Source organism: Wyeomyia smithii, chromosome 1 (assembly GCF_029784165.1).
Source record: "Wyeomyia smithii strain HCP4-BCI-WySm-NY-G18 chromosome 1, ASM2978416v1, whole genome shotgun sequence".
Lineage (NCBI taxonomy): Eukaryota > Metazoa > Arthropoda > Insecta > Diptera > Culicidae > Wyeomyia > Wyeomyia smithii.
Window position 1 is genome coordinate 12612396 of NC_073694.1, and position 23063 is coordinate 12635458.

The 23063-nt window shown below is 42.5% G+C and overlaps 1 protein-coding gene across 7 annotated transcripts in view; it reads right to left on the bottom strand.

Annotated features, from left to right (window-relative positions):
• Positions 1-747: 747 nt before the first annotated feature.
• Positions 748-23063, bottom strand: part of LOC129717488 (uncharacterized) — a 90989-nt gene continuing 68673 nt past the window's right edge. For all 7 annotated transcript variants that reach the window (XM_055667418.1, XM_055667422.1, XM_055667421.1 and 4 more), the window contains 4 exons: positions 3686-4217; positions 3000-3133; positions 1643-2939; positions 748-1584 (listed from right to left, as the gene is read on the bottom strand). In XM_055667418.1, coding sequence (XP_055523393.1) covers positions 964-1584; positions 1643-2939; positions 3000-3133; positions 3686-4111 — 2478 coding nt within the window. In that variant the 5' untranslated portion in view covers positions 4112-4217 and the 3' untranslated portion in view covers positions 748-963. The remainder of the gene's footprint in view (positions 1585-1642; positions 2940-2999; positions 3134-3685; positions 4218-23063) is intronic.

A 23063-nucleotide genomic window follows, 5' to 3' on the forward strand; every position in this document is an offset into this window, starting at 1 on the left:
TCGAAAACAATTTACGCGTTCTATATTTAAGTTCTTTTTGGCGGCAAATTTTCAAATAATAATAGCAAACTGTGGAACCCAGACAGCATAAAATACAAAATACAACTAATGACAGTTCGCCAGCTTTCAGTACAATAGTCATTTAAGCCAACGTTGCGGGACGTGCCCAGTTTTACGAAATTTCTTTAAATAAACATATAAGAATGAAAAAATTTATGTACGCACAAGTAAAAAAATCTGCAAAAAAATTATGTTATCGATAACTTGGGAGAACGGAAACAAAGTTATGTGAAATGGAGGGAACATTTTATGAAGTAGAAAGAACGTAGATCATTCCGGAAACGATTGACTGACGGATAAGTTGGTTATTACTAGATCCGCAAAAAATAATCGAAATACATCACAAACAAACATTTTGCCAACGCTGGCTAGTGACGGTCTTCAGAAATTGGCAACTGCCGGTGTGAAAAAGAAATAGTGGAATTGGTAATCCCCATTAGCAACGACCGGTGCGAAAATCGGTTGCTATCCAAAATAGCAACGGCCAACGTTGTGAAAATAGCAACTCAAATGGCAACTCACCGGTGCGCTTGCTCTTAATAATTTAACTGCAAACAAGTCGATAACTATCTTTTAAACTAAAACTGCGCTGATCTTGCAAGCAAAGCTTGCAACCAAGCTTGCACGCAACCTACGATCATGCTTCTCGGCGTTCTTTCCTTTCCACACAACCGAAAGATGCATAGGTTGAGCATAAACATTATTATAAATATATATTTTTATCAATAGTTTTTGAGCATATCTTTCAAGAGAAGAGAGCAACTTTGCTTACCATGACGAAAAAAGCTTGTAGCTTTTTCTTTACAATTCGCATCACGAAACACAAACAAGTTGATCCCTCCAATAGGGACAATTCATCCTTAACAAAAAAAAATCTCGAATTTCCGTTACATATTACATCGCTCACTTCCGATTGGCCGCCCCACCACTGCCGGAAATAGCAATCGTAATCCGATTGCCACTGGAAACGGATCGCGCGTTTGGCTGGCTGGTGCCGATCCGGCCGACTCCAGTAGTGGCAACCGACGAGCTCCGGTTGAGTTTGCTGTGTTCCACCTGTTGCTGTTCGGCACACGTCGATCCGACCTGGACCCGCTCGACCAGACTCTCCCGCGATTCACACCGCAGCCGCAGGTTCGACATCGATAGTGTCTTCTCCAGCTCGTTGCGCAACCTGCCGATCGAGCAAGACGCGTTGCTGCTGCTGGTGGTGGACGAATTGTCGGCACGATTGCTGCCTTTTGTCGGTTCGTACTCGCTGATGGTAACCGCGATCGGTTTCAAAGTTTTTTTCATAGTCTGTGGTCCAGTGTTCTGGGGACAGAAATAGTAGGACGGTGGCCGAACCGGCGTTGGCGATGATTCAGTCATCTTGAATGATTCGATCGATTCCAGCTCGGCTACGTCACCGTTCGCTTTGGCCAATTCGGTGGCAGCCATTCGACCCATGGTTCCCTTGGTTGTGGAAACGGTGCTTGCTGGGGCCACGTCATCCGTTGGTAACTTGTCTTTGGAAGGTGATTTCTGGAAAAAAAAGAAAAAGGTAATTTTGCGAATTGGAAAGTGTAAAATACCCTCCTACCTTAAGTTCAGCATTGTCAAAACCATTCTTGAACATGCGCTTATGCACCGCCTTGAATTCGTCCATTAGGGCAGAGTGTCTTGCAGCGTCACTGCCGCCGCTGTTCGGTGGCCTGAAACGTTTCTCTTTTAACCTATTTTCCAGTTCAGTTAGCGCAGCCGCCGGTTCCAGTGCGGACGACAGTGATGTTCCCTTTTTCTGCGCTCTTCGCTTCAGTTCCTCGGAGATTGCACTGCCAAGGCCACCACCACCACCGCCACCGCCACAGTCGATGCCACTACTGGCGCTCGAGTCCGCCAGACTGACCGCGGAAGGGCTCCGCTGCTGTTGACGGCTACCGGCGGAACTAGATTTGGCGCTATTGGTAGTCGAATAACCACTGCTAAGACCGCAACCGTTACTGGGCGGTGGAGGTGGTGGTATTTTGTCCGCAAACAGGGGCGGCGGTGGTGGAATGTGTGAAACGGAACCTCCACCGGGAGGTGACCCAGTGGGGATCGAACTGGTAGACGCGCTCCGATGAACTTCGACAATGATCGTTTTTGTTTCGCTTTGCTTAGAAACGAAACAAATATCCGCCAGTTTCTTCGATTCTCCCGTTCCGCTGCTATTGTTTTCTCCGTTGAGTTGCTTTTTGTCCGAACTGTTTGAATTGTTAATAACGGTTCCGTTTTCGGAAAATTCAATGATCGTCGTATTGTTTCGTCTCCCGTTGGCGACTCCTTTGGTGCCCAGCTTGGCCCGGCGCTCATTGGAGATCGACTCCTCTCTTACGATACTTAACCGCTTCGCGGTTGAGTCTCCCCAACAGGGACTGGAATCCCCGTTGACGCTACTTGCACTACTGTTGTACCCGCTGGACTCCCCAGGGAACATATCGATTCCCACCCCGGGTCGAACCCTCAACTCCAGCAAGCTGGAAGCCTTCATAATGCTGACCGCCTCGGCGAAAGTGATATCAGCAAATTCACGTCCATTGCAGGACATAATCTGATCACCCGGCCGCAGACCGGCTTCCCGTGCCACACCACCCTCCTTTGTGAACTGAACGAAAATACCCGGCCGCCAGTCTGGGCCCTTGCAGATGCCGCATCCCAGCTTAGTCCTTGGTGGTACCGAAAGTGTAATCAGTAGCTCACGGCAGGAACCAGCCGCACCGGGTTGTTCTTCTACCGTACCGGAACCTGTACTGCTGGTAGTACTGCTGCCGCAGCTCGTTCGCTCCGCACTGTTGCTGGACACCACCGAGGCACCATTGTAGGACACCACGTGCCAGGTTAATGAGTCTATCGAGCGCCTGAAATGACACGATTAATAGGTTGCCATAGTTGCCGTAAACCCTATTCGATATACTTACTCCTTCACCGGAATGATTCCGACGCTACGAACTTTCAGCACCAGTCGCTCCTGGTTGGCTACAAAGTGTGCCAATTCCCGGTGAACAGCATCGTCCACATGGTAGCCGTTGACTCGCACGATTTGATCGCCAAGCTGGTGGGAGGAGGGGAAAAATCGAAACAATCAATAAAGTATAACATTTAACGTCGTATAAGTTTATGCTTTGACAGTAGTTGGCATGGCATGCTTTTCACGCTGTTATTTGATCCCACCTTCACAGATATCTCTTCGTAACAGCATCGTATGCAAAATTGCAAACCTTGTTATCGGAGACTCTCTGTCTGCATTGCGGAGGAGTAAATAATAAATAAAAAAAAAACGAGTCAACAAAAAGGAACAACCGGAACAACGCGCTGCCTGCCTTCCAGATGTGAAATAGTGTCACGTACGAACTTCTTATCTTGTGAATGCAGACACGCAGACGATGGTTCCCGTTTGTTTTACTCCGCTGAGTGCAGAAAGCACTGGTCAGTAAGTTGCAAGCATGGTTCAATAAAATCTACCTCGTTTTTAGTCCGATCAATGCTTTTCAATCAAGATAATTTCGAAAATGAAATTTCAATTAAAATTAGCTAGACCAGTTTTGGGCGTAAATTTCACAGCCATCCCAATGCCTACTAGAGCGCAAAGAAACCCCTTGCTTACCTTCAACCCCTGCCGCTCCGCTTCGCTGCCACTTTCCACCGCGGAAACGAAAAATCCTGTCCCGTACTCGAGGCCTCCCCGAATGGAGAACCCAAAGTTACTGCCTCCGACTGTGCTATGCTGTGGTGGCCGATTTAACCGTACAATCCGAACCCGGTGGTCAATCACCATTGTTCCCAGTGCTTTCGCTGCCGCAGCCGTCGTCATCGCGACCGAATGTGGCCGCACGCCGACGGCATCGTCGTTGATATCGCCACCCCCGGTTGTTGCCGCTATCCGCAGCAGTGCCGGATGGGAACCGTGATGCCGATGCAACCGGTGATGCTGATAGCCACCCATTACCACCGGGCGCCGAAACGAGCTCAGACAGCTCCCAGTGCTGCTGCTGACCGTACTGCTGCCCCCGCTGTGGCAGTAGTCGGCCATCTGGCGTTACCCGGAGCCGGTTTTTTGGGCTTGTTGGTTTCGTGTTCTGGTTTTCGCCGCGTGTTTCGCTTGTTTTGGTCTCCTTGGGATCAGGAAATCGAACAATCTAAAAATGAGAAGGGAAATAAAACACTTGAAAATTCGAAGTTGATGAGAAGGGTTAGAATAATTTTTCTTGATCACACTTTTTTTCTGCATACTGTAAATATTATTATGCGCTTAATAATAATTGAAAAAAAAAAACATTTCGATTTTTCATCATTTTAAAATTTTATAGTAAATTTCCGCAAAATGTTTCTGGAGGACAAGAACAATCAGGTTACGGACAAACGTACAACGCTTCTAAAGGTTGCAAATTCCAACTTCATGTTCCCAATTAAGGCTTAGAATTGTCAAAAATGGTTGTATAAATTAAGGAAAAAATGAAAATAATTTCAGACTAAACTCAACTGCTAAACAACTGTTATGCGTTATTGAAGACCAGAAAATCAAAATTCGCTGAAATAGAAAAGAAAACAACCAAGAATAAGTAAAAGTGCTTCCAAAGACCACAAAAACAAAGAAAATGATTTGAGATTGGGTTCTAGAAACGCTTCTAAAGAGCTTTTCATAAGTTACAAAATTGAAGGTAAAAATGTGCCAAAGTGTAAATTAAGCTCAAAATCATAAAGAAATGCTTTCGAGGATAAGCAAACACAAAAAAACTGCAATAATCTCAGAACCGAAAAAAAATCTTCCAAAGGTCATCAAGTTTTGGAAGTTCAAGTGAATGTTTCCCGAAAAAATTGCGATTTTGCCTTTTTGAATTATTGTTATTGTACAGATATTGATAACCTCTGCCGGTCTCAAAAAGAAAGGCAAAAAAGCAGCAAAAACTGATCCCATGTTACCTTTATAAGAAAATAAGAAACTATTTTTCAAAATCTTTACCCAAATTCAGGAAAATAATTGACAAGCATGGAACTTGCAAGCATTTTTTTTGCATCTCTGGATGGAAATTTAGAGGTTCGAAAAAATCTGGGAAAAAAGTTAAAACGAAAATTGCGATTTTTAATGCATTTTTACAAAAAACTTTGTGTAGCTCGAAATGAGTAAGCGAAAGAAACATGGTGTCTTTGGCAATGTTTCTTGTTTTGAGATCAACTGAAACTTTGCTAAAGACACTACACTTGAAGCCATTCGAGTTCTTTCTTCATTTTATTTATCGATTCCACCTCAGTTTCCGCGACAAAATTGTTGAAGTAGAACTTAACGTTTGCGATAAAAAAATGGAAAAAATTAGGCAGTGATGAAACTACTCATGCAACATCAATCGTAGTAACCCATGAGTTAGCAAAAAAATTTGACAGCTCTATCAGTCAAACTCTAACTGTGATGGCGAAAAAAGTGAAGCTACGGTCAAAGAACGGTACTCCGCCGCGTCAAAAACGAACATCGTGCGGCACTTTGTGGCCGCCGGGTATGCCCGTTCCGGCATCTACGACATCTTGACACTATTGGACAACGATCGAGCATCGAAAGAAAGCCCGGTTCCGGACGGCCAACGACCCTGAGCGACAAGAAGCTTCAAAGGTTGCTTAATCGCTGCGTGCACTTGGCCGGGAGGTTGGTGCATGCGGTAAAACAGTGAAAAAGTATCTGGAGAACATGGACATACATGTCAAGAAGCGGCAGTCCCGTCCACTGGTCTCAGAGCCGCAGGCAATGACGCAGCGACAGTGGTTGAATAAGAAGGTCAAGTCGATTTTCCGAGCGAATCACGACGTGGCAGTGGTGATGGACGACGAGACCTATCTCACCCTGAATGGCAACGACTGGCAGGATACTTCGTATTTCACTTCTCCCACGAAGGAAGTGAGCTCCGAGGTGAATTTCATTACACACACCAAGCCCCCCAAGAAGGTGCTGCTGTCACGGTGTCTCTGGTAGAAGAAACTTATCCGAAAAAAATTAGTATCACTCTTATACTCATCATTCGAAAGCTCAAGGTGCCCCCTTTAATATGCTACTAAAATCTAAACGTTCTTTCGAGGGGTCCAGAACAATCTTTTTCAGACATTTTTTTTTTGTAATTGAAAAGCTGGTGGAATGGGAACTATGAACTCTTATCAAGAGATTTAGGTGCTGGGGGCCCGATCAGATAGTGTTGAAACCGAAACCGAAACTCGAAAATTTTTAGTCCAAAATTGCTGAAAAGACAAAAAAAGCTATAACTTTTTGTACGCTGAATCGATTTCTCTAAAATTTAATATAGTAATTCTATCCTATAAAAATATACAATGTCGGTTATTGAAAGGTGCTGTCGAGGTTACATAATTAGATATTTACATTTTTCTTCAAAAACATGGTGATTTTTAGAGTTTTTTTTGTCATTAGAACAAGGTCTTACATTAAACAATACGTTTTATAAATCATCTCAAGAGCTTTCAATGGACGTATTCAAAAAGTGCATCGTTTAAAAAAATCGATTTTTCTCATAACAAGGCTTAGACCATCATTTGAACCTGTTACACAAGGAGCGCAACTCCATGTTGTACCTACATTTAATTTGCTGGCTAAAGCAGGCTATAGCTCTATAACATCCCAGTCTCCAATTGGTTTAAAAAATTGACCTCCAAAAAAAAAAACAATCTCGGGTTCGGGTCGAGCTCGGGTTTCACAGCTTCCGGTTCGGGTCGGGTTCGGGTTTCCCGAAAATAAAATTTTCGGGTTCGGGTTTGATCGGAAAAAAAAATTCGGGTTCAGGTCTGGTTCGGGTTTCAACCGAAAAACAAAATTCGGGTACGGGTTTGAAAAAAGCCAAACCCGACCATCTCTAGTAGCCAGTACTTCAAACATTCTTAATCTATTTATATAAAAGAGAAGTTTTGTATGTATGTATGTATGTATGTTCCAGCATAACTCTCGAAGGCCTGAACCGATTTCTTTGTGTAAAGGAAGTGGTCATAGAAACATTGGATAGGGGGAGGGGTCACCTTTAAAGAAGGAGGGGGTCAAAAGTAATAAATTTTCATACGTAATGGAAACCTTTCATTGAAATTTGATGATTTTCGGGTTCTTGGTCATATTTGGAGGCCGGAAGTTGATGTCCAGAGACCGAAACATGATGTTCGATGCCATTTTCAATCCAAGATGGCGACTTCCGGTTTCTGGGAAGCCATTTAAAGCTGTGGAAAACACTCACAAACCCCCCAATGTTGCAGTTTTCGGAGCAAAAATGACTCTTTAGAACCGGTTATCGTTATCTGACGATACTTTGAAACTTGGGTTGCCGACTTCCGGTTTCTGGAAATCTGCGAATATTAATAATTGAATTATATGCTTGGCAATATGGGTATTTTCAGAATCGGAATGACGTCGTCATACGAAAATCGATCATATATTTCCAAATAATGGCCTTTTTTGAAACGTAGTGACGTCTGTTTGCAGCCGAAAATCGGCTTTCGTGCAAATGTTCCTAGAGGAGTGTTTCAAAACATCCAACCTGCTTTGATCCGTTTTTGGAACGATTTCTTGACATATTTCTTGCATAATTTGATAACGGAGAGTCCAATTTAGCGTTTTGGATAAAAAATATGTTTGGAAAAGTTGCTGAAGCTCAACTATTACCGAATAAAAATTTAGTTAAGGGCATCGATCAAATAAGATAAGAGCTCCTACAATCCAGCTTTTTATTTAAAAAAAGTTTTGTATGTATGTATGTATGTTCCAGCATAACTCTCGAATGATTGTACCGATTTTAACCAAACTTGACATACGTGTTCTTTGTACAGAGAAAGTGGTCATAGAAATAGTGTGAAGAAGGAGGTGCAACCCCCAAAGGAGGAGAGGGTCTTAATTGATCGAAAAATCTATTTTCATGCATTATGGGAACTTTCTGAATGAATACGATGGTTTTTAGGCCTTTGGTCATATCTGGAGACCGGAAACTGATTTCCAGAGACCGGAACATGATGTCGAAAAGAGAAAGGAGCAGCTATCAAAGAGGAAGGGGGTCTTAATTTATAAGAAAATCAGGTCTTTTAGTGCCCTATGGAAACTTTATGAAGAGGTACGATAACTTCCACGGCCTCGGTCGGTCATGGCCAGAAGTTGATGTCTAGGGACCGGAATATGATTCCTGATGTTTTTGGCGACTTTTGGTTGCTGGGAAGCTGTATACAACTGTAGAAAACGTTTACAAACCTCCAAACATTGGTATTTCCGGAACCCGGATCTTTTAAAAAGCAGAACTAAAAATCCCATGACATTTTTTAAATTCAATATGACGACTTCCGGTTTTAGAGTTTTATGAAAAACGAATATATGCTCTGCAATATGTATATTTTCAAATTTAAGATGACGTCCAGAATCCAAATATTCATCTCCGGCCAAAATTTTTAAATCGTGCATGGCGGATTACATTTTCTGGAAAGGTTACTAGAATACAGAAGAAGGCTTGGACGTAATATTGAAACGTTGTTTAGAAATCAATTCCGCGATTTCTGCTTTCTGTCAAGCTGTGTAAAACTAAGTAAAATGGTTAACTAATGTCAATACATTAAAGCAACTTTTTACGCGGGGGATACATACCGCGTAAAAAAACCGCGTAAATTCCGGAATCCGTGTAAAATAAAACCGCGTAAATTCCGGAATACGCATAAAAAAACAGCGTTAATTCTGCATTCCGAGTAAAGGGAAACCGAAATCCACGCAAAAATAAATACCGCGTAAATTCCGGAATCCGCGTAAAAAACCGCGTAAAAAGCGAACTATTTCTAGAAAGAGAACTATGTTCAGAAAATGACAACGGGCGTCCAACGCTATTTTCAAATTCCTGAAGAAAAATATTCAAATACTCCCTGATATTAGGTTCATAAGTCAGAGCTGATTCCCCTAAATCGAAAATTGGTGTCCGAACGTTTGGTATAGCAAAGGTTTTTTTCTGCACTGGAAGTTATTCAAAACTTGGGAAAAATCTGGAGATAGTCCCCGTTTCTCCAAATTATTAATTAATTCATGAAGACTGATGTTCAACTATAACGATGATATTGATATTGTTTACACAAAAAAAGTAAAACGAGAAGACATAGCAAGCAATAATTTTAACTATTAGAGATGAGCCTAGGCTATTGATTATGTAATTTGAGTGTAATTTGAGTTTATTGTAAGTTAATCGATACCGTCGAAGATGCTGATGAGGCAATCCATTTTCCAACGGAATTTTTGAACTCACTCGACCCAATTGGAATGCCTCCGCATCGATTGTGAATCAACGAAAAAGGTGGTATATAAGCAAGTTTATTACTAAAATAGAAATATTATTTGAAATGCTCGGGCTCGAAAACATATATGGGATTATAGAAAATTATAAAAAAAGCAGAAATGTTTACACGAGCAAGGCCGGGTACATTCAGCTAGTGATACAATAAGCATACCAAATTGCAGAAAAATTGATGCATTCTACTCAAAGCTACAGTAACATTATGATTTAAGCAGCACCTGGACATTAGAGCTTAAAATGCCATTCCATCAGGCCCGGATTTAAGTGGGGGGAGGGGGGCAAATGCCTCGGGCCTTTCGACACGAGGGCCCCCCTGGTTCTAGACCAGACGTGAATATAGGTTGGAGACTTTTTTTTTTGTTTTGCTCGTCACCTTCCAGCGAAGCGTTAAATTATTTTTCATGAACTAATTTATTTGAGAAAAGAGACCCCACGAAAATTTCTGTCCCGGGCCCCCAACACCTGAGTCCCACTCTGCATTTCACTCCACTAACTCCTTTCCCAAAAAAACTTATATGTAAAAATTATTACATGGATGAACAAACCCTGGAAATTGAAGCTCGATTGGGGGATATCGATGCAAAACGGAGCTGCGCTCCTGACACAATGGGTTTAAATAATGATTTAAAACATGTATGAATAATGAAATTTTCTCGGTTGTTACTAAAACGGCGCATTTTTTAATAACATCAAATGAAAACTTTTGAGTTGCTCTATAAAACGTATAGCTTAGATACAGGGTCCAGTTTTGTTGCAAAAAAGAGCTGCAATAATCACCATTTTTTGAAGAAAAATGCAAATATCCTATAATGAAACCACGACAGCAACTCTTAACAACCGGTATTTTATATTTTTTTATAGGATAGAATGTCGATTTTTGAATAAATCAATCATCAATTAATATCATCAATTTAAATCAATGTAATCAAAGTCACAACATTTTATTTTTTTTTCTTCATCTATAATTTATTTGACACGGCACAAATACAATTTAATGTTTAACGGCGCCAATTATATCTGGTAGCTTACTTTCTAAAGTATCTTAATAACTAAAAGCAAATTTTTTATCCTCGCTGCTGACTACGAGCTGAAACTAAATCTAACTTAAAGCTAGAATGTTTTGCATTAAAAGCACTGATTTGTTGTTTGATGGTTTTCCATCGCCATAGGTAAGCAGCATATTGAATATGTTCCGCTGCTGGGCCAAGATATTACGGACTGGCATATTGGGTTGTCTCCCTCGGGACCTGAGAGTATCGTGCGGGTCTAGTTGCTGTTTCCGGATCCGGGGTCTTAACGTGTTCTTGTCGTTTGGTTGGATGTAGGCGGAAGGGAATAGGATTAAACTGGGGCGTGGATGGATTTCAGGAAAACGTATATAAGGGACATGTAGGATAGGTCACGGCTCGCCAAGACATCACGAACAAGAACAGCCGGCTGCCTACTTTCGGCCTGCAAGGAAGCTATTAATTTAGACCTGGCGTCACGGTGTACAGGGCATGACCAAACCACATGCTCTATGTCGTGATAACCCTCACCACAGGCACAGATACCACTTTCCCCGAGCCCAACCAACGGAGATGCGCGTCAAATCTATAGTGATTGGACATAAGCCGGGACATCACGCAAATGAAATCCCGACCTACATCCAACCCCTTGAACCACGGGTTCGTCGACACCTTGGGGATTATGGAATGTAACCACCTTCTCAGTTCCCCTCTGGTCCAAGCATTTTGCCAACTGATGATCGTATTCTGACGTACAAATGCGAAAAATTCATTAAAAGCAATTGGTCTTTCAAAAATTTCACCGTTTGTTGCGCCCACCTTAGCCAAAGAGTCCGCTTTCTCATTGCCCGGTATCGAGCAGTGAGAAGGGACCCACGCTAAGGTAATCTGATACGATTTTTCGGATAAAGCACTCAGATGTTCCCGTATTTTCCCCAGGAAATTCGGAGAGTGCTTAACATCTTTCATCGATCGGAGAGCCTCAATGGAACTGGGACTGTCCGTAAAGATGAAATAATGGTCCGTGGGCATTTTTTCGATAATCCCTAGGGTGTACTGAGTTGCAGCCAATTCTGCGACGTAAACAGAAGCAGGATTATCGAGCTTATGGGAGACGGTTAAATTGTTATTGAAGATACCGAAGCCAGTGGACCCATCAAGAAGTGATCCGTCAGTGTAGTACATATTGTCGCAGTTGATGTTTCGATATTTATTGGAAAAAATTTTAGGGATCTGCTGCACGCGTAAATGATTCGGGATTCCACGAGTTTCTACTATCATGGATGTATCGAAAACACAGTAGAATCAGAAGTATTTGATAAGTCGACACGATTTGGAATATTCGAAGAAGGGTTAATATTTTGGGACATGTGATTGAAATACAATGTCATAAAACGGGTTTGAGAATTAAGTTCGATTAACCTTTCAAAATTTTCAATCACGGGACGGTTCAAGACCTCACATTTGATAAGAATACGAGAAGACAGGCTCCAGAAGCGGTTTTTCAATGGTAGTACTCCAGCTAAGATCTCCAAACTCATCGTATGGGTCGACTGCATGCAACCCAAGGCGATACGCAAACAACGATATTGTATTCGCTCCAGTTTGATCAAATGTGTGTTTGCTGCGGAGCGGAAGCAGAAACACCCGTATTCAATAACAGACAATATCGTTGTTTGGTAAAGCCTTATAAGGTCTCCTGGATGGGCTCCCCACCATTGTCCGGTTATTGTACGAAGAAAATTCACTCTTTGTTGACATTTTTTCATCAGATACCTCACGTGACAACCCCAGGTGCCTTTAGAGTCGAACCAGACACCAAGATATTTGTGTACCAAAACCTGAGAAATCGTTTTACCCATTAATTGTGTTTGAAGCTGAGCAGGTTCATGCTTCCTAGAAAAAACTACTATCTCAGTCTTCTCCGGAGAGAATTCGATACCTAGCTGTAAAGACCAAGCAGACAAATTGTTCAAGGTATCTTGCAATGGTCCTTGCAAATCGGCAGCTTTGGCTCCTGTAACAGAGATTACACTGTCGTCTGCAAGTTGTCTTATCGTGCATGAGTTTGCCAGGCATTCGTCGATGTCATTTACATAAAAGTTGTAAAGAAGGGGGCTTAAACATGAGCCCTGGGGAAGACCCATGTAGCTAATGCGAAAAGTTGCCAAATCGCCGTGCGTAAAATGCATGTGCTTTTCGGACAACAAATTGTGCAAAAAAATGTTCAAAATTGGAGGAAATCCTTGTCGGTGAAGTTTACTCGAAAGAATGTCAATAGAAACGGAATCAAAAGCCTCCTTAATGTCCAAGAACGCAGACGCCATTTGTTCTTTGCGAGCATACGCCAGCTGAATATCTGTTATTATTATTATTATTATTATTATTTATTTCTACCATTTATCTGACCAATGTCTTAATAAATATTACAATATTAGAGTTAAGTTCATAAAATGTTCGTTCTTTTAATCTTCTGCACGAATTTATTCACGGATTCGTTGAAGTCAAACAAGTGCTCAACACAAGCAAATGCTCTTACACAGGCGGTGACGGGCTCATTATAACCGAACGATGTGCGATGAAAAGGGGTCTGCAGAAATCCAGTTGAACGCAGAGCGCGTTGTGATGCACGAAAGTTCACGAGAGACAAGAGCTTCGGTGAGTCGATTTCTCCATGGAGTAATTTAGCTATAAACACAGCTTGATGCAATCGGCGACGGTGCTCAAGTGTATCAATTCCGATCACAGCAGGATCACGCCAGGGGAGCTCACGTAATGCAATACGGGCGAAGCGTTTTTGGATACGCTCAATCCGCAAGTTCCAAGTAAGTTGGTGAGGAAACCAAACCAGATTGCAGTTCTCGACTAGTGAGCGTACTAATGAACAGTAAAGCGCTCTTAGGCAGTGCGGATCATTTAAATCACGGGCGAGTTTAGATATGAAACCAAGCTGGCGTGTAGCTTTCGAAATTATCGTTGCGTGATGTAGGTGGAATGTAAGTTTAGTGTCAAGAAGAACACCTAGATCCCTTACATGATCAACCCTCCTTAGTTCCAATCCGTCGATGCGATAGTCGAAGATAACAGGGTTTAAAATACGATGGAAGGTTATAACTTCGCATTTGGTTATACTAACCACAAGCCAGTTTTTTCGACACCAGCTGGTAAATACATTCAAGAAATTTTGTAGACGACGGCAGTCTTCGATAGTTAGAACTTCCAGAAACAACTTCAAATCATCTGCATACACCAGCTTGCAGCCATCACCCAGCAGCAGTGTCACGTCATTGAAAAAAAGTGCAAATAGCAAGGGCCCCATATTACTTCCTTGGGGAACTCCTGACTTGTTAGTAAACTGCGATGAAATACTAGAACCCAGTTATACGCGTAGAACTCTTCCTCGTAAATACGAGCTCAACCATGCAACGAGCTGGAGGCACCTAGGCGTGAGATTTTACGCAGGAGTATTGAGTGGTTCAAACGATCGAAAGCCGCTTTGAGGTCGGTGTATATCGCATCAACTTGAGCTTTTTGTTCCATCTGTGAGATGCAAGACGAAGTGAACTCCAACAAATTGGTACAGACTGAGCGGCCCGGCATAAATCCATGCTGAGTGGTTGAAATATAGTGCTTAGTGCAGGAGAGCATATAACCGCTTACTATGATCTCGAATAGCTTAGACCCAGCAGAAAGGCTAGTGATGCCACGATAATTTCTAACGTTTTGCCGGTCGCCGGATTTTAAAACGGGAAACATCAGCGACTGCTTCCAAACTGCAGGAAACTTTCCTTGCGTAAAAGACTTGTTAAAAATGTGGCATAACGGAACAGCAAGAGTGGTAGCACAACGACTAAAAACAACAGCAGGAATTCCATCAGGACCTGCCGAATATGTTGAAAGCAACGCAAGACAATCATTCGTCCCTTTGGCACGGCGGAAGCCAAATTGAGTATCTGATAGTAGACCATTTGATTCGACCCAATGGTCTAAACGACGGAGTATCATTTTTTCCATCAATTTCCGGATACAGGATAGCATTGCAATCGGCCTATAAGAGTTGTGATCAGAAGCTGGTTTCCCTGGTTTTTGGATGGCGATCACATTCACTTGCCTCCAATCCTGCGGTACAATGTTTTGCTCAAGGAACTTATTGAACAAGTTCAACAAGCGCCTCTTGGCATTGCCGGGTAGATTCTTCAACAAGTTGAATTTGATTCTATCTAACCCAGGCGCGTTATTGTTACAGGACAGGAGGGCAACTGAAAATTCTGCCATCGTAAAAGGTGATTCTATCGCGTCGTGGCCCGGAGACGCATCGCGAACAATGTTTTGCTTAGGAACAGAGTCCGGACATACTTTCCTGGCAAAATCAAATATCCACCGACTTGAAGACTCCTCGCTTTCGTTGACCGTTACGCGATTCCGCATTCTTCGGGCTGTGTTCCAAAGAGTGCTCATCGATGTCTCCCTCGACGTCTCGTTCACGAACCGACGCCAATATCCGCGTTTCTTTGCTTTAGCCAAACTTTTAAGCTTGGTATCAAGCTCCGAATACTGTATATAGTCGTCGGGTATACCTCCCTTCTGGTAGGCAAAAAAACGCGTCGGATCTTTGCGTGTAGACATCGGAGCACTCTTGGTCCCACCACGGAGTGGGAGGCCGTTCTTTGATCGTTACGCCGGGATATTTCTTCGTTTGGGCTTGCAACGCGGCGTCGAGAATCAAGCCCGCGAGGAGGTTGTATTCTTCAAGTGGTGGATGATGTTGAATCGACTCGACCGCTTTTGAAATCATTTCCTCGTATAACTTCCAATCGACATTCCGTGTGAGGTCATACGGAATGTCAACTGGTCGCATGCGAGTTGACCCGTTATTAATTGAAATAAGAATAGGCAAATGGTCGCTACCGTGAGGATCGAGGATTACCTTCCATGTGCAACCCAACCGTAGCGACGTCGAACATAAGGATAGATCCAAAGCGCTTGGGCGCGCTGGAGGTTTCGGGATACGTGTCATTTCACCGTTGTTCAAAATAGTCATGTCGAAGTCATCGCAAAGGTTATAGATTAAAGAGGAGCGCTTATCATTGTAGGGGGAACCCCAAACCACACCATGAGAGTTGAAGTCTCCCAAAATCAAACGTGGCGAGGGAAGAAGTTCTATTAAATCAAAGAGCAGCCGTTGCCCAACCTGTGCTCTGGGAGGAATATATATTGAGGCAATACAAAGCTCTTTACCATGTATTGTCATTTGACATGCGACAGCTTCGACGCCTGAGACCGAGGGGAGGTTAATACGATAGAAAGAATAGCACTTCTTAATCCCTAGAAGTACTCCTCCGTAAGGGGTGTCTCGATCAAGGCGAATAATATTAAAATCATGGAAGTTGAGATCAATATTTGAAGTAAGCCAAGTTTCACAAAGGGAAAATGCATCGCATTTGTTTCTATTTATTAAAACTTTAAATGAATCCATTTTTGGTAAAATACTTCTACAATTCCACTGTAAGACAGAGATAGAATCCTTCATATACGCAGTTGAATTAGGCATCGAAGGATACAATCGCTGCAAGAAGGGGCCATTGGGCAGTCAACTGCTTCAAAAATGATCTAACTGTTGGGAGGAATGCTGTAAGAAAAATTTTAATTGGATCGGGTACATTGAAAGTTTCAACAATCCAGTCCACAATGTCAGAAAATTTCACTAATCCAGAGTTTGTTTCATCAACTGGGAGTGCAAAAGGAACAACTGGGGTTTTAGATGTTCCTGGCAGTGCTGGGAGCTCCTTCTGGGACTTTAAATTTGCAAGCCCAGGAGGAGTTTGCTTCGGTTTTTCCGCAGCACTGTTTGGTTTGTTTGTAACTTTCATTTCACTTTGGGAAATCTTAGGACCTTTTCGGGGAAGTTTAGGAGAGGAAATATTTTTCCTCTTTCTAGACTCCCCAGGATTGGCGTAAGATGTTCCCGCTGGTGAATCGTCAGAATCGGTTTCATCAGAGGACAACAGATCATAAGGGTTTGATGTAATGGGAGAAGTGGTAACGGTCTTTTTCAGCATCTCAGCGTAAGAACGCTTCGAACGCTCTTTGAGAGACCTCTTTATTTTATCCCTGCGCTGCATGTACACCGCACATGTCGTGAGCTCATGCTGACTCCCCCCACAGTGAATGCATTTTTCAGCATTTTTAATGCAGGAATCATCCGCACAGGGAGACGAACCCGGTGGATCGAGACGTGGCTTGGTAGCGCTGACCCGGCGAACGTAACTCGAAACGAGTCTGACGGGGTGTATACTGTTTTGCCACCGATGATCGATGCTGACCGCAATTGCTTGCAGTCGAGCACCTTTACATCGGGACAGGTTTTGTTTTTAAAGCACCCTTTGGCACTTGCCAGTATACACTCGACGGACAGACTCGAATCGGTTATGACACCGTCGATCTCCACGTCTCGTGCGGGTATGTAAACGCGATACTCGCTTGTGAAGAGCTCAGAGCAAGCTATATCGTTGGCCTCTTTCAGGTTACTGACGGTTACTGACCACGACACGGAGCTTGTTAGGCCGGACCTTGGAAATTTCGGTAACGCCCTTGTACTCTTTCGTCAGGTCTTTAGAAATCTGCAAGAGGTTCAACTGTTTCGATTTCGGTCCCGCCTTTGGCCGAAAATAGACAGCATAGCTGCCCTGGGCTCCGTCTGGCTAAAGCCTGGGGCGAGGGGGACTGAAGAATGAACAGGGGAGGGGGTGACAGAAGGGTCAGGGTCAGAGGGGTTCGGGGATGGTGGCGCGGGAGGCGAGGGATCTACATCCATCCCGCTAAGGCTAGCGCACTAGCGCCGACAAGAGCACGTACCTTTTTACTTCTCCCTTCCAGTAAGGTTGGTTGTCCGATCGTTCGAAGTTGCAGCCGTTACAGCCAGCAGCACCAATACAGCAGCACCAAACAGTCACCAGCAGCGAGCGAAGTGTGAGATCACTCCACACAGCGATACAACTCACTGTCAACTGATGGCTTCTTCTTTTTCCTCTTTTGTGTCTCGTTCACTGCTGTAGCACAATTCAGCCATTTATATTCTATCACCGATCACACGTCCGATACTGATGCGTGTTCGGCACAGAATGGACAACATTTTATTTGTTTTCAGCTGATTTTCGACTCCAAATTTTCAAGGGTCTTTTTTACCCCACTCAACACTTTTCAAAAATCTGATATTATGTAAAGCGTTGTTTTGTTATATGAATAAAAACAACCCTGAATATTTCAGTACGATCAGACAACCCTGATAACTTTTTGTATTTCTGAAACATATTATTTATTGCCATTTCACTAGTTTTTCAATTACAAATATATGTTCGAAAACAAATTGTTCTAGACCCCCCGATAGAACATTTCAATTTTGGTAGGATATTAAAGGGGACAGCTCAAGCTTTCGAATGACGAGTATTAGAGCGATACTAATTTTTTTTGGATAAGTTCTTCAACCAGAGACACCGTGAAATTCTTTTCTAAGCTGCCGGCATTTACAATCGCCGGAGTTCCTCTAACGGATCGCAGAAATAGATGGAACACTTGGAAAAGAGGGTTCGAAATCTGTTTAGGAGCAACGAAAGTATAAGATGGAACAGAGAAGAAGGATATGCTTCTGGCGTGCGGCTCGTTTGAACTTCAAGACATTTTCTTCAATATCCCTGGAGCAGACGTGGCTACTAATGAAAAAGAAGGAATCGATCCATACGTCGTGGCGATTGGGAAAATGGATAATTATTTCGCACCCCAAAGGCATGCGGCTCACGAACGCTTTCTGTTTTGGGCTATGAAGCCAGAGCCGGATGAAACACTGGAAAAATTCTTAATGCATGCGCAAGCTCATGGGTCGAAATGTAATTTTGGAAAATCCGTGGAGTTTGTTGGAGATTGAATGGGGCCAAGTTTTTCTCTCGGCTTGATATTAAGGATGCCTTTCATTACCCACCGCGGACTTTTCCGGTATAAGCGTTTAGTTTTCGGAATCTCATGCTCACCGGAGGTTTTTCAGAAGAGTCTGGAGCAAATTTTGGGGGACTGTGAGAGCACGATGAATTTCATTGACGACATTGTGGTGACGGGTAGGTCGGAGGTTGAACACGATTTGGCATTGGAGAAAGTCCTCAAGAAGCTTAGTGACTACGAGGTGCTTTTAAATCAATCGAAGTGTGCTTTCAAACTTACCGAGATCGAGATAACAAGCCTTCAAAGAGCTAATTCGTCTGGTAGCGAACATCCACACACTTGCTCACTTCGACCCGAAACTAAAAACTAAAGTCGTGGCAGACGCTTCTCCGGTGAGGTTAGGGGCAGTTCTCTTACAGTTCCAAGAAGATCGTCCAAGGGTCGTTGCGTTCGCCAGTAAAAGTTTAACAAACACAGAGTGCCGGTACGCACAGACAAAGAAGGATGCTTTGGCGCTAGTCTGGGCTGTGGAACGTTTCCAAGTTACGCCTTCGTCATCACCGTGTTTGAGGATTGAGCGTTGGGTCCTGAGACTTCAGGCATTCAACTAGGAGATCGTGTATCGTAAGGGGAAGTCAAATATCGCCGATCCACTGTCCCGGTTGTTACGCCCTTCGAAAATTGAAGAGTTCGACCCAGATTCCGATGGTTACATCCGAAACGTTATAGAACATACAGCTGTTGACGTAGATGAAGTTGAAATGGCTTCTGCTGATGACCCAGAAATGCAAGCCTTGAGAGAATGTTTAGAAAAGAGAGTGTGGACCGTTGGAGATTTGATTTTCAGAGGCAGCAGAATGGTTATACCTAGAAGTCTCAAGCAAAGACTACTTGAGCTTGTCCATGAAGGACATCCCGGAAGAACGAAGATGCAGCAGCGCTTGAGATGTAATTGTTGGTGGCCGGGAATAGACGACTCAATTGTTCGAATGGTCGAGAGATGCGCAGGATATCGACTGGTCAGTATACCCGACCGACCAGAGCCTATGACGAGGAGAGTTTTGCCTGAAAAACCGTGGGTCGATGTGGCAATCGATTTTCTTGGGCCTCTTCCATCGGGTGATTATTTGCTGGTGATAATCGATTATTTCAGTCGATACAAAGAGGTCGAGATTCTTAAGAAGATCACTGCAAGTGAGACAGCTGAGCGTTTAGAAAGGATTTTTGTGAGACTTGGGTATCCAAGAACCATCACTCTCGACAACGGGCGTCAGTTCGTGAGCACGGTTTTCGATCATTATTGCAAACACAAGAGAATTGTGCTCAACAAGACTACTCCATATTGGCCGCAGGAAAATGGCCTCGTTGAGCGCCAGAACAGATCGCACGTTAAAAGGCTTAAGATTAGTCAAGCTCTAAACGCCTTAACGCCTCACAGTACTACAGGAAAAACGCCAAGTGAGTTGATGTTCGGTCGAACCATACGGACTGAAATACCCTCTCCTCAGGACGTCAGTACATGTACAACAGCGCTAGTTTCTTCGGACTACAGGGATCGGGATTTGCAGCTGAAGGAGAAGGAAAGGATATCGGAGGACCAAAGACGGAAAGCTAAACCATCGGAAATCGTTGAGTGCTATAAAGTGTTGATGAAAAATGTCATTCCTGGTAATAAGCTCACCACTACGTTCAACCCCACCGTAATGGCTGTTATTGGCAAGCAAGGCTCACGAGTAACTGTACAGAATGAAGAGTCGGGAAAGGTATGTGACAGAAACTCGAGTCATCTGAAGAGACTCAACGACGATGCGAAAAATACACCGCACGACGAAGTCACAGCAACGAAGACTGATGAACCGCAAGAACAGAACCAGACGGATCCTGTCGAATCTGGCAGGAATCAGGAGGGAAATCACGTCTCACCACCGAAATCCGTTGGAGCAGAAACGGTTGCAGGACAACTCTGTCCCCAAAAAACGTCCGAATCGATTCTTACAGTAGAAGGGAATCATTTATTTCGAAATATTTGACATTCAATACATCGAATTACATTACAAACATACCATTGTCACATTCAAATCTTAGTCTCTGAAACAAGGGGAGATGTGGTGATAGGTCTGCACTGAATCTATGGAAAAGCTTTGAGTAGAGAGAATAGAGATGGTTTGTAAGTAAAGCAGTCGAGTGTTTGATTGAGCGCTATATATGCTAACTTATTTTGTTAGAAAGCTGATACGTTAGTAACAAACTATGATACTGGTAGAATCATTTCTGTTATAATTTCTGTTACTTTAACATCTAACAAGATCAAATTGAAAACACAACCTGAAAGTTTTCTCATAACAAACTAACATCTTCTGTTATAGATGATGGATCGAAGCAAGCTGTGATCGAGAACAGACGTGAAAATGTTTCTCGTCGAAATATTTTCATTTTTTCTAGTTTCTGTAAGTTATAAATTTTGTATCCGAAAAAGGGATGTGTCTACGTTCATTGGATGAAAGCCGTTGTTGTTCCGGTGTGTTTTGATTTCGCAAAGACCAGAGGTTGGAAGCAACCTTTCCAGCTCTCTGTCGATAAAAACAAAGGAGTCGAATATGAGAAGGATATAAATACCTAGTCCTAAAACTGGTGAGAGCGTTCCTTTTTACTTCTTATTTCACTTTAACTATGTTCAATGTACATGAAGTTAGAGTATTCCGTGCTATATTGAAACTGCACCTTTCCAGCATCGTTTGAAGAAGTACCGAAAACAAAATTTAAAGTAAGGCATAGTTTGGCTAACATTAATAGGTACATTTAAAAAAAATGCAAATGTAAATGTAATGACAAAATAATTTACAGCTGCTTACTGGAAAGGTTCATTCATTCGTTATGAATTTTATAATTTTCAGTTCAGTCCAGCTCGGCTCAGCTAAGTTTCAGTTTAGATTCAATTTAGTTCTAGTTTAGTTTAATTTCGAGTTTTTATTTAGCTAAAGTTCAGCTTCAGTTAAGTTTTGGTTCAGTTTTATTTCATTTAGGTGTTTTTTTTTTTTTTTTGCTAAAATGGTGTGTTTTTTGTGAGTAGGTACTACAGTACTACTATGGCATGGCAGTATTCACGGAAAAACTTTTTATGAAATTGGCTTGAAACATTTCCAGATGCAAGTGAGTGTCGTCGAATACGTACAGACCTTAAATATTTCGCGTGGCATATCTTGCTTGCAAGTTAGCTTTGCTCAATAGGTATTTTTTTCGCGTAATAGGCTTTGTGATGCTAAAATTCTGCATAAAACATGGCATTATTTATCAAAATGTGACCAGAGCTTATCATACAATTCCTATCTTGTGATTCTCGTAGAGATGCAGTGGTACCCGCGGTCTCTAAATAAAACAGCATCATGTGCAACCACGGGCAGTCTACCTAAGCTAAGCTAAGCTAAGAGTTACTCCAAGGTATTTGACGTTATTTAAGTGTTTGAGAAGCTCACCTTTTAGCCTAATATCATTACGCATAATATTTTTTCTACGTGTAAATGGGACAATAGTGGTTTTTGAAGGATTTACGTTTAAGCCTTCCCTATCGCACCACGAGAAAACAATGTTCTAGGAAATTTGCATTCGGTTTGCGATGATATCATCATACTTGCCACGAACAATAATCACAATATTATCAGCGAATCCAACTATTTCAAAGCCTTCTTCCATCATTTTTTGAGAAGATCATCAACTATTAATAACCACAGTAGAGGAGATGTCACACCTCCTTGCGGGCACCCTTTCATAGCTTTTACACTTATATTAGAGCTTGCTGATATATTTTTTTTTTTGATAACATCTCGTTTATCCAATGAATAATGCAATTGTCAAAACCACGTTTCTCCATTGCAGCAGTGATTAGATAATGAGATGAATTATCAAATGCCCCTTCAATATCGAGGAAGGCTGCAAGGGAAATTTCTTTTGCTGCAAAAATTTTTCTAGTTTTGTAGCTAAAGTATGGAGTGCAGTTACCGAGCAAGCGGATATGATAAAAAATTGTACGATAAAAAATTCTCGTTTGTTTTAGGTGCGAGAATATTTATGATATAGTTTTTTTTTTTTTTTTTGAAGGTTAGTGCTTTTTCAACCAAGTAGATTTTTCTAAACCCACCCAGCTGGTGCGATGCTGACCTGACAGGCCACTCGTCGTGGGCTCGACTCTCGGCTCGGGAGGGACTGTTGGTGTCGGTGAGATCGTGGTGCCGGCCCCGCAATTGTCATGTACACTTGACGGTTGGTAGCGGGATCTGTTTGTGGTGAACGGATGGTCGTGTTCCGAGTCGAATTGCGGCACCAAGGCTTTGCTTTTTTCGATTTTCCTAAGTTTGCATATAACTTAAAGCCGCGATCTAGATTCTCATGACTTAAAAAAAGTGTCATGTGTTTTAGAGCAAGCGAAAGTTCACTTACCATTTTGATATACTTAAAGCAAAACTCTTCATACAGCAGACATGTTGAGTCTGAATGAATGTTAAAATGTGAATGTAATTTTTTTTTAAAGTAATTTGTTTAAAACAGCACTAGGACTAGAGTTAGTACTCAAGTTCCAACCGTAACAGTTGAAGCGAGTAAAGGCGCTATATCCTTGGTTTTGAAACCCGAACACAAGGAGGAAATACTTATGTTCCATCCCAGGAGATTGGTCAACAAAGGAGTGTACTTTCTTAGCTTTGGCACTCCCAACGAATTATATGACTTCTTACATACGGAACGGTTGGTACGGATT